The 15,263-nt window shown below is 39.3% G+C and overlaps 1 protein-coding gene across 2 annotated transcripts in view; it reads right to left on the reverse strand.

Moving 5' to 3' along the window:
- Nucleotides 1-1,895: 1,895 nt before the first annotated feature.
- Nucleotides 1,896-15,263, reverse strand: part of LOC129754878 (vesicle-associated membrane protein/synaptobrevin-binding protein) — a 41,609-nt gene continuing 28,241 nt past the window's right edge. For both annotated transcript variants that reach the window (XM_055751142.1, XM_055751134.1), the window contains 4 exons: nt 9,446-9,598; nt 9,131-9,373; nt 8,864-9,015; nt 1,896-4,675 (listed from right to left, as the gene is read on the reverse strand). In XM_055751142.1, coding sequence (XP_055607117.1) covers nt 4,445-4,675; nt 8,864-9,015; nt 9,131-9,373; nt 9,446-9,598 — 779 coding nt within the window. In that variant the 3' untranslated portion in view covers nt 1,896-4,444. The remainder of the gene's footprint in view (nt 4,676-8,863; nt 9,016-9,130; nt 9,374-9,445; nt 9,599-15,263) is intronic.

The following is a 15,263-nucleotide window of genomic DNA, read 5'->3' on the forward strand; positions in this document are numbered from 1 at the left end:
TATCATCCGCGCTTAGTGGCCTGGCAACTGGATCTCAAATGAGGAACTACATCGCCGGTGTCATCAAAGGCCGCTAGAAATCGAGATTCGGGAACGTAAGTAGAGATGGATTGGGCACACGCTGCGAGAAGATGAAAACGAGATTTGCAGGGAGGCGCTAGACTGGAATCCAGAAGGATAACGAAGAAGAGGCAGACCCAGAAACTCGTGGCGGCGAAGCCTAGCCGCCGAAATCCGAACTGTCGACGAGAATCTTGACTGGGACCAGGTGAAGACGCTGGCTCCGGATCGTCAACAGTGGAGGTCTTTTACCACGGCCCTATGCACCGGAGGATCGGCGCGGGATCATTAAGTAAGTAAGTGAGTAAGCATCGTACCTTCCCCCACCGCCTTGGTCTCTTAAATGTGCGCCGTCCAGGTGTTCATTGAACTGCTACTTCCACCTTTTGATCACTTCACCATTGTCCGTAAGGAAGCCTCCGTCCTTATCCCGGCACATTTCGGCTTGCGGCACGAAGCTTTGAGGGATGCGTTGAGTTTCTGATAGGACTTTCAAGTTTCTTGGGAAAGATGCAGCTGCTCGAGCTTCTTCTCCCCCAGGCGGCGTTTTTTCTCCTGTAAAATTTGGACTCGCTGCCTCTTCAGCTGTCGGTGATTTTCCATGGTGCTTCTTTGCATTACTGCCACCCTTCGTCCATCACCATCCTACTCCTCGTCGCAACGCTGTTGATGGCTGTCTTGATGGTAGCCCAACAGTCCTCGAGAGGGGCTTCGTCAAGCTCGCCATCTGCCGGCAGCGTTGGTTGGAGTGATTGCGCGTAATCAGACGGATGTTGAAGGTAAGAATTAGCAATCTACAAAATATGGCACCTTGGCCAAAATTATACCAAGTTCTGCTATCACACCTATAGAGCCGCATTCGCTTTCATTTTGATTGTGCGATTTTTAAGATACCACAATGATCTCCAAGATTAAGAATTAACAACAGGGTAAAGTTAAGGTCTTAATGCGAACAAAATTTATCATTACTTTGCTATCCGCGTTAGACAATTTTGCTCTCATTTTTGCTGTGTACCAACTTAAGATCTAAGATCAACCAAAATGAGAGCAAATGCAGCTCTCAAGATGTGATAGCAAAAATAGGTATGATTTGGCAATTAAATTCTACAAGGTTTCTCGCAGCAATAAGTTGTATACCATTTAGATGGATTAACTGCACCAGTAACGAATTAAACTACCTTCTCGTCGTTGCTAGTACACACAGATTACTCCCCAAACAACTGCATGTGAATATTGCATACTTCAGCTTCATGATGTATGGAAGTAGGAAGCTTATATTGAGATGTTGCACATTGCATGTCATCATTTAACAAATTGTTGAGAAACGTCGGAGTAAGGCTTAGATCGATACCGATAAACGGCTACACGGCAACTAAATAACAGCAACGCAACTTTTTGTCTAGAAATAATAATTTATTCATAAAAAATGAAAATCATGAACATATAATCACTGATTATGAAAATGTAATGGAAAACAACGGAAAAATCTAGAACAGTTACCAGCTATAATCTACCGTACTACGTAACACTATATGCCGATGGTAGTTAAAATGTCTGAAATCCCAAAAGTTAACTTAATAAAAAGGGGTAAGGAAAATAAAAGCATTCAACAGAACGGAGTACGCAATAAAACACCTTTGCCAAGACACAGGGATTGTTCATAACTGGGTTTCGATAAACAACAAAAATCGGGCTTTTTTTGTAGAGACATCAGAGGCTGTGATCATCATGGTTGCTTAAACAGTTCATATACGACACCGTAATATTATGTCTCATTTCCTTTTGTTATTGGTTTTTATAATGTAGGTGTGTGTGTCTTAATTTCTGTGTTTGTGTCTGTGTGTTCTTGTTGTTGTTGTTTTTGCTTGTAGCTTTAAGCAGCATTTTCTATTTGTATTGCAGTTTGCAGATGTAATTTTTTTTTCAATTTCATAATATTAAATGATTATATTTTTTTGCAATAGTTCTGCTTGCTCTATATTCTTGAATTTGGTTGTAATGTTTTTTTTAATCCTCCATAGATTGTTTCATTCACATTGGAATCAACGGAACCGAAAAATACGTTAAGACGTTGTTAGGTTTTTTTTTATCAACTTCTAGGGTGTAACCAACTATGATTTGAAATTGAAGTTCGAATAAAATATGTCTACAATTTTTAAATCTTCTGGACAAAAAGTAACTCAAATTTTGTTTGATCAATTAAATGTATTCCATAGTGTAATAGCATTTTCATTTATATGTCGTATGTTTCGATTTTTTTTGTTCAATATTACTACCATCCACTTTCTTCGATTCGCTTTGATACCTATTCTCAAAATGCGCTATAGTGTGTTTAGTATAGAATTGGTAATGAGTTTTTTTTGTTTATTTTGTCTCCTCTCTGATTTGTGTATTCTCAAACTATAACATAACAAATATGTCCATTTGTTTATTTTATAATTCTACTTTTTTTTTCTTGTTTTATTTTGTTTAAACCTTATGCATTAGCTGTCGTTTCACGTTTCTCTACTGTCTCTCGATTAATCGACTCACTCGGATTGTTTTCACCACCGATAATATTTTTGTTTGAACTCCGACATACATCTTCTATAGAAAGAATCCACCTCGCGTCCTGTACGGGTTTCACGGTCGCCATACTCCGGGGCAATCGTTTCCTTTTTATGCATTTTTTTCGCTTGTACAGTTAGTGGCATTAAAAAAAAGTGTGTTTTTTTTTTGCGAACTGCTGTTGTCATCTAATATGATTGTTAAAAAAGTCGTGTTATTAGAATTGTAAAGCCGAAAATGACAAAAACTTATATTTTCGGGTTTTCAAAAAAAAAAAATCATGAACCGGAAGTTTAGTCTGAAATATATCGACGAATCATTCGACAAAAAAATTATATTTTTTTTATAAAAATTCTGAAAATAAAACAAATAATTTTCAAGAAGTAAACAATTTCAAGCGTTCTCATGCGCACACAATTGCCTCCAGGAAGGGCGTTAGCCGTGGGATGATTTATGGTTTAATCTATTCTCTTCAGCTTCCATATGGATCGTTCTACCACTAAGCAAGATCAGAAGGGAAGGAGAATATTGACTGTCACATTTTTTTTTCGATCAAATCTGGACTACACACCACAATAGAAACTATCCGGAACTATCGCGCAATGGTGTGAAACTCACCGAAATAAATTTGATGAACTAGAGAAAGTTGAAAAATCAAAGAAAGCAATCGTTCTAAATAGCCGCTAGTATATGTGTATAGAAAACATCTGAAATAATTTTGAGTTTAAGCAATGAGTTTTGCAGTCATCGATAACTATATAGTGTTTTAATCATCACGTGAATGTTTTAGTGTTTTTTTTTTGTAATCATACCACTCGCCAGCGACTGCCATTGTTCCGGTGTAATTTAGTTAGTTGATTTCTATGCTTGCTAGATAAATAGGATAAATACGATTTGTTGTGTTTGTCGCACAAAACTGATACCCACTAGCAGGTTACGATTGAATTTCTCTTTGTTTTTTTTTGTTTTTCTTTTAAACACACTGCAGCGGCAATTTATTTCAAACTTGGTTTTATCTATTTATCCCGATATTGTTTTTGATTACAGGTAGACTCGTATTCCCATAGATTAATCGATTCTTCCTGCGGAGTACCCTTTGATCTACTAGACAATTCTGTATGATGCATTCAAAAGGTTATAAAAACAAACATGTTTTTTTAAAATGAATGTTTTCTGTTGAAAGCAAACAACTGATGCATTTCTCCGCCTTTCGAACACTTGATTCAGAATTGTTTTCGAGTGAAAGGGACGAATTGGTAATCGATGGACAAAACCTTTGAATTTACTTTCGTTTTTTACAGCATTTGATCGAAAAAACCTTCAGGTTCAACAATCGAAAGTGTTTGCAAACAACAGGAGCAAATTCAAAAATAATACCAACATATTTTAATCTTCTGTTTTTCCTGGTACATTTATTTTAATAGGTTTCTTTCTAGTTTTTTGAATGTATTAACCAATCAGGTTTTGTATTACTATGTTCCTTTTTTCCGTTAAACTGTTTAATATTAGTACAATATCTCCTCCTGTTCCGTCACGTTTTCATCATTCCTTAAATCAATTTACATACATTATTGATGTTACTTTTCGGCTTTCAATCCAGGCCGAACTTCCCACACTTAATGCCTTTTACTCTTTTGAATAGTATTTATAAGTTTTAATGGTATTTTGTTGTTGTTGCCATGCTTTGTGTTGTTTTCATCATATTGTATTTTTTGTTTGCTTCAAGATAACACCTTTAGTTTAACTTATTACCATTGCCACCGATGTTGCTACCACCACTGCTCCCAATCGAACATGCTGCTGCTGCTGCTTCTTGCGATGATGGTTCATGAGTCGTTCAGAGCACGAATTTGCCGAGGATGAGCCCGAAGATGGCCATCACGATGGAAGCGGCAACGTAGATGAACGGAACCTGCTGCGGATTGGCGAGGGCCGGTGGGCTGTACGGGTTCGTGTAATGGGCAGCAGCGGCCGCTGAAGACGGGGAACCACTGCCACCGAGCGATCCCAGGGACGTTTGGGCCTGCTCCTTGCTCTCCAGGTCTAGCCGCATCTTAAACATTTTTTCCTAGATGAAGGCAAAGAAGAAAGTATTTTATTGAACGTTTTTATCTGGAACAACACAAGGGTCGTCACAAGAGTCATCTGATGTGATGATTGATCAACCGAAATTTCATGAAAATCCATACTAAAGGGTGTCGACGATGAAATTGCTACACAATGAAATTGCTCTAACTTTTTAACCGTTGGGTAGAATTTAATGAAAATTTGGGTGGATTTAGTTCATAGTGCATTGTTTACATCATGCAAGTTTTAAAGTCCTGTGATCAAAGCTCGCGGAAATGGAGTCGAAAGAACAGCTCGTGAGTGATAAAATCTTGCGTATTCATCACGAGAACAAGGATTTCTCGCATCGTTACATCGCTAAAACGTTGGGATTCGCGAATTCCACGGTGTCGCGAGTGATTAAGCGGTTCGAGGAACGATTGACCACCGATCGGAAGCCCAGAAGTGAAGGAAAAAGTATTCAGTACAACACCAAAAATCACAACCGCGTAGTTGGGGCCTTCAACCGAAACTCGAACGCCTCCATTCGGGATATGGCTAAGAAGCTGCACCTAAGCCGAAGTTTGGTCCAGAAGGCCAAAACTAAGGCTGGGCTTCGAACGTTCAAGGTACAAAAGTCTCCTAATCGCGACGAGAAGCAGAACAAGTCCGCCAAAACCCGTGCCTGGAAGTTGTACCTCAACATGCTGACGAAAGTTGAATGCTGCATCATGGACGACGAAACATATCTGAGGGCCGACTTCAAACAGATCCCCGGCAACCTGTTTTTCACGACCAAGGATAAGCTCAGCGTTCCGGAGCATGTTTGCACTCAGAAGATGTCCAAATTTGCGAATAAATTCCTGGTTTGGCAAGCCATCTGCACGTGCGGGAAGCGGAGTGCACCTTTCGTGACCCAGGACACGATGAACGGGCTGGTGTACATGAAAGAGTGCCTGCTTCCTCTCCTGAAAGCCCACAACGTTCCAACATTCTTCTGGTAAGATTTGGCCGTATGCCACTACTCCAAGGACGTGCTGAGGTGGCATGCGGACAATAAGGACAATTTCATGCCGAAAATGTTCAACCCTCCCAACACTCCGGAGCTCCACCCCATCTAGAAGTACTGGACGATTATGAAACAGTACCTAAAAAGATACGAGTAAAATGGTAAAATGAGATTGAATAGTTATTTTTCAATCCCTGAAAATTTGATGGCAATCGGATGAAAACTCGAATTTTGCCAATAAAATTGTGTGTGGAATATGTAAAATAACCCAAAATAAATAATGACAGATTCTGTGATAAAAATTAGCTCAAAATTTTGTGAAATTAAAGATTTTTCTGTGATTTCGGCAACTCTACCCATCGAGATCATCCTGGACTACCGAATTCCGGGCTCGCTTTTTCGGGGCTACCGGTCTGATTTTACCGGGAGATCCCCGTTGCATAGCTTCTCACGTTTTTTCTTGTCGATGATGAGTTCTTCTGGACACACTCCACACATGCACTTGCAGATAAATGTAAGAAACGATCTTTGGAATCTTAGTTTTCCTCAAAGATACGATAAAGAATGTGTTAGCGATGACCTCCGAAAACACGAAAGAGAAAAGCTCCGTACTTACATACACGTTCACACCAGAAAAAGAGATGAATCCCAAAGAGTTAGCCTGCCATAAAGGGTGTGTCACATCAAATTGCATCACGGAAAAAACGCTGTAGAAATTTAATTTTTAGGAATTATATCTTCAGCTTTCACTTATAATCAAATAAGAGTGTAAAGATCACGTTGGCCATGCTTCACAGTCAATTTTTCGTAAATTAGGAAAAATGTTGTCGAACGAAAAAGAGCGTCGTGAATTAATCCTGCGCACTCATTTCGAGAATCCGGAGTTGTCACATCGGGACATCGGTAAGATGCTGGGAATCGTCCAATCCACGGTCAGCAGAGCACTAAAACGATACTTCGAGAACCTAACCATCGACCGGAAGGTGTAGAACGGCAAAAATGGATGCTCCGTCAGTGAAAAAGATCACAAGCGCGTAGTTAAGCAGTTTAGACGTGATCCGAGAAGTTCGGTTTGGGATGTCGCCAAAAAGCTGAATTTGTCAAGTTCATTCGTCCAGCGGACCATACAAGGTTCAGAAGGCTCCTAACCGCGACAAAAGGCAAAACATGGTGGGGAAGGCGCGAGCCCGGAAGCTGTACACCGAAATGGTGACGAAGCCGCATTGCCTGATAATGGACGACGAAACCTACGTCAAAGTGGACTTTCGTCAGCTGCCGGGCCTGTTGTTCTTCACCGCAGAGGACAAATTCAGCGTTCCGGAGGAGATTCGCAAGCAGAAATTATCAAAGTTTGCCAAAAAGTACATGTTGTGGCAAGTGATCTGCTCTTGCGGAAAGCGGAGCGCCCCCTTCGTGACGATCGGCACGGTAAACGAGCAGGTTAACATTAAGGAAATGCCTACAGAAGCGCTTACTACCACTATTGAATCAGAACGAGGGCTCGACCATCTTCTGGCCAAATCTCGCATCGGGCCACTATTCAAAGGACGTGTTGGAGTGGCACGAATCCAACGGAGTCACCTTCGTGCCAAAGGAAATGAACCCGCCCAACGCGCCGGAGTTTAGCCCAATACAGAAATATTGGGCGATTATGAAGCGGGCCCTCCGGAAGAACCCAAAAGTTGTCAAATCGGGGGCGGACTTCAAGAGAAAATGGATTTCTGTTAAAAAAAACTACAACCTGACGTTGTACAGAACCTTATGGACCTTATGGAACCTCGAAGTATGAATAAAAAGAAAATGCCAAAAGTTGTTTAATAGTTTTTACTTTACTGTCTAAAATTTTCAAAAGGATCGGTCTACTGCCTTTACTACCCACCACTTTTTTCTTACAGTACCCGTAAGATTCTCTCTAAACATGGCCTGGAAGTTTGCTTCCAAAAGTTCAGACACTTTTAAAAATCGATTGGTTTCTCTGAAAGACAAATTTCCACCGGAAGAGAGATCTGGAATTTATGAGATTCCATGTAAAAACTGCACGGCCGTCTATATTGACCAAATCAGAAACAGAAGGAAATTCATAACCAGAATCAAGGAACAACAGGAGCAACGAATCAAGCGTAGCTGCCCCTAGACTGAGTCGATTTTGAGTCATTTTTGAATTTCTCAAACCCTGGGGTCCAAAAAGCTTCGTTTTGGTCCAAAACTCATTCATGATTTTTTTGCAGAATTTTTAAGCCACGTTTACATGAGTAAATTTGAAGTTTTAGGTTTGCATGGAAAAATTGAATATTTTGTACTGAAAAATCAACATCATTTTTGTTTCTTCTGTGGAACCAAGCCAGCTGATGCTTTTTGTGCCAATTTATAAATTCTTGAAAGGAAATTTTCCGCTAAACAACTTTGTCGAAGACCGTAACTTCGTATCTTACTAGACATCACTGTTGAGTGCCTAGCGAAGCATTGCGTGACTTCTTTTCAAATTTACTCATGTAAACGTAGCTTAAAAATTCTGCAAAAAATCATGAAATAAATTTGGACCAAAACGAAGCTTTTTAGACCCCAGGGTTTGAGAAATTAAAAAATGACCTCCAAATCGACACAGTCTACTGCCCACGCTTCAGAATTACAATCATCTGCGAAAAATAAACCGAATCTATGGAATTCACGATGGCTCCAGAGAGATGTCCCAGGAGCCACGTCTGCCCGAAATCCATAATCTCTGGAAACTTAAAGTTGAATTTGATGAAGTATGAATGACTTTCGAGAGGAAATTCACGGCTATTAAACTTTAACTTTTCTGAGCGTATCGCAATTCTGAAAAACTAAATTTTGCTCTTTCCCGAGCAATTGTTCTGATTAGATTCAGAATCTTGCTATCACGAACAAAATATGATAAACTGGTATGCCGCAAACAGCATCCACGTTGATTTATTTTAAATATAGTTTTCTAGTTTCAACATGAATAAAAAATTACGCGAACGTTAAACGTGGAAATAAAAAAAAATAACCTCATATCAAGTTTTGTTCCAAAGAATATGCGTATAATATCCGTGAAATATGAGAACAGAAAACACTAACTCAACAGATTTTACTGTTAAATTAGAACCCATAGTTTGATACGGAAATAAACACGAAGTGAACTAATTTGAACCAAATATGTCGAATTCGACAGGAGGAATTTAAATTGTCAAAACTCACCTTAAGCGCCAAATTCTCCTGACGCAGCGCCCTTTCAACTTCCTGCAGTTTTTTCACCTCCGCAATCAAACCAGAATCGTCTTCGTTGCTAGCGCTGCTTCCATGCTGTGATTCCATTGCCGATACGCCGGATTCATTTTTGTTCGGGGTAGCTACGAAAAGATAGGACAGACGACAATCGAAGTGAAGAAAAAAAAATCGCAATTAAAGTGGATTATCCTTTTTCCGTTCCGTTCCGGGACGGAAAAGCAACGGCCGCCGTCTTACCATTTGTGGGCTGTTGACTCGTGACCGTGGCTGCGGCCGTGGCGGTAACTGCGGCTGGCTGATTGCTATCCATAGGCATCTCGAAAACGCACCTCAGCTTCGAATCCATCAAATCGTCCGGGCTGGCATCCTTCCATAGCTGCTCGGTGCCTTCTTCCCTTCCCGGGGGCAGAATCATCGACTGGACCATGAATTTGTGTTTGTTCTTTTCGGTGGCGTCGAAATTGAACGGCTGAAGGATTACTGTAAGGGCGAAGAGAACGCGTTGAGATTAGGGATCATCGAGGCTTGGGGCTTCGGGATAGCGCTACTTACTGGCAATTTCGATTGTGTCCTTCGGTTCCAGCACTCCCCAGTTGGGGCGCACGCAGTACTTTTTGGGTGCCGTTGTTTTGATTTTGAACATGATTATATGTTCGGTTGGATTGGTTAATCGCATGTAGGACGATACTGCCGTACAGAATGGCCCTGGAGGAGTACAGAGATTAAAATGAAGAATTAGTACCTAATGATTTTAGTTAGAGTAAACTAATTTAGTAGACTATGTTTTTGAATAACACGAAATGTAAATTATATTCTACAAACTTAACCAATGAAGTCCAATGTATGGAGCAATATTGAGTTTTCAGCTTTCATTTTTAATAACCAATAAATAGTTAGATCTCTTGGAATTATCTACTGAAGTTCACAGCTAGAAATATTGTGGCTTAAGCCGTTTTCCTTATGGTACACTTGAATTGACTTAATACTTAAAACCCTGAAGAGTTCAATCCTGGGGAGAATATAGAAGAGGTAGATTTCTGTACAGGAAAAGCTGCAGCCAAACTTTGTACAAAATTTATTGAATTGTGTTAGGCCAAAAACGCGATTGTACGAATATGGCATGTAATTGTAATTGATGAATAATAAAATAAATACATCTTAAGCTGCCCAATACATTGTATTTTATTGTCTGAAAATTTGAAAAGGATCGTTCAACTAGTTTATTTTCTACAGCGTCGGGAGTCGGGACAGGCAATTATATATAAACATGATTATTGTCTGCTTTTTTAAAAAGAGGGATTGGCGGTAGGGAATCTATTTCAACTAAAACACTACAGAACTCGAACAAAAGAAGAAAGAAAAACGAAAGAACGAAAAGAATAATTTGATATTTGTTCCGGCCTAAGTAATTTCATTAAAACAATTTTTTTTAACAAAACCTGAAAATCATAGAATATTTGAAATTTCAATTTTGACTGCGACCGGCCCTCGCTCTGCGCACTTTTATATTTCGCTGCCAAGAAAACCAATTTTAAAGTCAATAATAGCTTTTTGAAAAGGCATCAGCAAAATGAGAAAATGCGCAAAACTTGAAATTAAACAGGAACAGTACCGATTCGAGTAATTTAAGGATTTTTTTTAAAGCAGTCATGATATTTGGGAAAATAAGTTGTTAACCAGCTAAAACTTATTGCTTTTTGAAGAATTTTGTGTCATCGGAAATTCAGGGTGGCCAATCAAAATCAATTTTTGATTTCCCGCATTTGTCCTGTTTTTTTCCCGCATGGTCTCACGAAATTCCTGGTTTTATACAACAGAAAACCAAACAAAATTCCGGATATTCATTTTTGAAACCATATAAACGAAAACCGATTAAGCTTTTTTAGTGGTCAATAATCTTTAAATGGTTTTTGTTTCAGTCATGTTTACCAATTAACCTACAAATCATTAGATTGGTAAGCTGGTTTTTTTTTAATTTTTAAAACTATGTCACTCGATTCGAAAATGTTAAACAAAAGAAAAAGGGTTTATTAATTAAAATATGTTTGATCGTCATTTTTCCATTTTATTTGTATCTCATATATTTTTAAGTATTTTAATTTTTTCATTCATTAAGCTTGCCTCTCTCTGAGCGGCGGAAAGCACCCTACATTTTTTCGTTTCCAGTTCCTCAGCCTTAGCCTTGCACATAATTGTCCGAATTCGTCTTTAATTTTATCGGCACAAGCTCTACTTAAGTGTTGCTTGTCAACAAGTACTTCTAGACACAGCTCTAAACGTTTTTTGGCAATATTTAGATAGATCACATCGGGATTAACGCACTATAAATACCGAGTGATGGGATAAGACAAGGGAGATCGTATAGCCATTTTATTCAAAAATCCACAGTAACACGAACGACAGCTATTTCTGAATACTAGAATATCCTTGTCGGAAACATGACCGGACTCTTTTGCTTTCTTAATTGCCAATTTAGTTGAGAATCAAATTTCTACGCTTCCAGGAGGTAGAAAATTTATTTCTGAGAGTTTAGTTTCAATAAGTATTTTTGATTTTACGTTTAGTCGTTCAGGCTTTACAACTTTCTCCATCAATGCTCTTACAGGCCTGGTTAAATCATTGAAGAGAAACGGAACCATCGGTGCTCTGTCTGATACTCGCGTAAAAAGGACTCAACAGTCGAAGCGGCCGTAACAAAAAAAACTCAATTTTGGTCCTAGCAAATTATCATCTACAGCTTTAGTAACAATGTCGAATACTTCGACCGGGAAATCGATGGAAAACTTAATTTCAAATTTGGATGGTTTTCCTTAATCTTTTTCTCCTCTTGTTTTTTTTACCTCGTCGACAAACCGTTTGAGGTACGGTAGCATTTTGGCAGCCCGTTTTGCAACGCGTCATTTTCCACCCAGCGAACGTCACAGAATTTTAACGGAAATATAGTTGTACCCGTTACTGCAGTATAATCTAGGGGAAAGTCGGGTAAAGCGGACACTTTCAATATTTTGAGAATTACAATGTTTGGCACTAATCTAATGATGGGAATATGTTCGCCTGAGTGTAAAAACACTTTCGAGACCCTTCGTTTAATTATAGCAAGCATGGTCCCATAATAGTAAACAAAACAAACAAAAACTTTAAGAATCCATTATTTGATGTAATTTTCTCTCCTCATAAAATAGTTCATAACTCGAAAAAATTTCGAAAATTTTAACCGTTTTCAAAGGAATGTGTTTATTAGGCTTCTTTCTAACCATATGGAGGAAAATCAGCGAGTTTTGGTCAAAGGGCTTGAATATCAATCGTTCAGAAAAAAAAGTTGCTAAGGCGGGTAAGACGGACACCTCAAGGTCGGGTAAAACGGACACATAAGTTTCGCCAGGTATTTTAGGTTTTTCATCGGTTTGATCCTCCATATGCCTTCAGAAGACCTTGGCAAGAGCAATTGCCGGTCGAAAAGCACTCAACATCTCAAATAGGCCATAAAACCTGTAAAAACAGGATCTCCGCTGAAAAAAGCGCATATAAAATACAGAATTCAGAAACCACACTGTTTCGCTTCTGGACTCGGACCATTTTGGTTTAAAAACGTTTTCTTATTTTTGCGGCATAATGTACCTTTTCTGAACAGTGTCCGTTTTACCCGACCATTTTTGAAAAGTGTAATTTGCATGCATTTTTTAGATGGCTATAAAAACAATCTTGATGAAGGAAATTTACTAATTCCAGTGGTTAATGCGATAGTAAATAACCTAAACTGCCCATCTGCACGAAAACTGCGATGAAAATAGCAATATCTGGTTTTCTATTGCGATTCTACCTTAGGGTGTCCGTCTTACCCGACTTTCCCCTACCCTTCTAAGTGGAATGTATTTGAACAGGCTATACAACGCCCTCAAAAAATCATCCAAATTCCATTCACTTTTTCTCAGTCGCTCCTTGAACGAGTTAAATACAGTATGAAGTCCACAGCTCTCAACGGTGAGAATCTCGTACGCCAGATTCGAAGCAAGTTCTTGCCGTTGTTCAATGAAGCAAGTTCAAATTAATCGAAACCGATCCAGATCGGCAGGAAGATTCGTTTCGACCTTGTAGAAATCGGTCGAAGTCAATTGGAAAGAGACTTTTGATCAACTGTGTATTCATTTCCACTTGTTTCGACCTATTTCGACTACACTTCATTGAACAGAATTTCACTGAGCCAAAAATTCCCGACTTTTCGAAAAAATTCCCACTTTTTTCCGCTTTTGTCCCGTTGGATTTCAAATCCTGTCTTTTTCCCGCTTTTCCCGAACGGGTGGCCACCCTGGAAATTGCTGGGTTTTTTTTCATACCACCTATTGAGACTGAAGACTCAAGACATAAAAACAGATTCTCAGCTTTCTTTGGAATAATCCGCTTCCGAATAATCTTGAACTTTAATTTGAACGAAAGTTTTTTTTAACCAAAATAACTTTCGGTATCAATTTAAAATAATGCCAAACGACGCTTGTAATTTTCAGTTTCACTTGGAAAAAAATAATTTACACGTTTTCAAAATCCCATGTATGGATGTGGTTGGTTTCCACTTCAAGCTTTTGATTGAACAACATAAATATCTATAGGTACTTCTTTGAACAGAAAAAAGAGCCAACGATAAACGAACTCTTATCGGATTTTTTTTCCGTCTTAGTTTTGCTGTTCCCACTTTTATATCCATTATCTCAACGTGTAAAGCAGGATAGAGGTATCGAGCTCACGTCCTTGCTTGCTGCTATACGTAATTCCCACTCTGCCATTTGTCTTCTTCCCGTGGGGGTTCCGGAAAACGAAATTCACAAGTGTGTTTTCTTTAACATGGCGAAAGAAAGCAAAAAAAGAACTAGCATCGGTGAACGTTCCAATATAATAATGGGTGTACTACGCCATAACACTTGGAAGTCGGTCCATAAATTACGTCATGGAAGCGGTTCAGTTATTTTCTGATCAAGGAAACATAATGCAACATGAGTCATAACGTGGGTGACGCCATTCGTGGAAATTGACTCAGGATGACCCCGCTCTAGGGTAATGAAAAATGTCCACAAAAGATGGTCAACAATAACGTTCTAGTGGTTTTCGCGGTCGAACTCAAATTTACTTCAGATTCAAGGGGTGGTGGGAGAATATTTTATGCTTAAGGATTTTGCCTTTATTGTCCTACCATCCCTCTTGTCGATTGTAGTGATTCCAAGCAATCTGCGAACCCAAAAACGGCAAATTGCGTCGTAGAGCTAGTTTGTCATCCAAATGAAACTTCTCGTTCTTCCAAACAAACAGGGAAACGCTGCTTGGCCTGGCGAAAGTATCAATGAGGGCACATGTATCAGGTATCAGAGAAGGGTTGGCTCAATAGCGGCACGTTATCCAAACAAGCGGGAAAATTGTGCCTGGCCATTTATTTTGTAGATTTCATCATTTACCTGATAAAACCTAGAATCAATTAGAAGGTTTCAATTTGAGACTTTAAAGCTCTTTTCCACAAAGGGTAAGGAAAGATAGTATCTTTGTAAGTTTTAATTTCCTAAAATCGGATTCACTTATAACGTGTTGCCCTAGAGCACGAAAGCGTAGTTGGGCAAATGAGGGACAGTTACATATCAGATGAAATGAATCTTCCACGTCTGATTCACAGCTTCCACATAAAGGGGATTCAGCACGCTGAATATTGTACATGTGATAATTAAGTTTACAATGACCAGAAAGAGCTCTGATCAAGATGCTACAGTGAGATTTACACAAAGTTAACAAATATTTTGAGGCCACTTGAGATGGTTTTTCTAAAAATAGTTTAGTTTGGCGACAAGTGTCCAACTCTTCCCAGTATCGTTCATGCTGAGCAGAAGCCCAAGAACTAATTTGGTTCCTGACCCAGCATGGCGAGATTGGGACAGCCGGTTCTGGTCCGCAAAACTCCTTTTCCGATCCAACTCTGGCTAGTTCGTCGGCGCACTCGTTTCCAAAAATTCCCTTGTGTCCGGGTACCCATAGAAGGTTTAAACCGTTCCTTTCAGCAAGTTCTACGACTGCTTTTCGACATTCGATAACCAGTTTTGATCTGGAACTTGAGGTGTTAAGCGCTTTTATAGCCGCTTGGCTGTCGGAACAGAAATAGATTGTTTTGAACATTATTTTCCTCTGGAGTGCAATTTGCACACCATACATGATAGCATATAGCTCAGCTTGGAAGACTGTACAGTATCTTCCTAAAGGTTGAGCGTGTTCAATGTTCAACTGATGACAGTAAATTCCTGCACCAGCACGGCCGTTTGATAATGAGCCGTCTGTGTAAAATACTATATGATGAGCCATTTGTTCCTCCACGGAACCTGTTATCCATTCTTGAATCAAC

Source organism: Uranotaenia lowii, chromosome 1 (genome assembly GCF_029784155.1).
Source record: "Uranotaenia lowii strain MFRU-FL chromosome 1, ASM2978415v1, whole genome shotgun sequence".
In the NCBI taxonomy this organism is placed as follows: Eukaryota; Metazoa; Arthropoda; class Insecta; order Diptera; family Culicidae; genus Uranotaenia; species Uranotaenia lowii.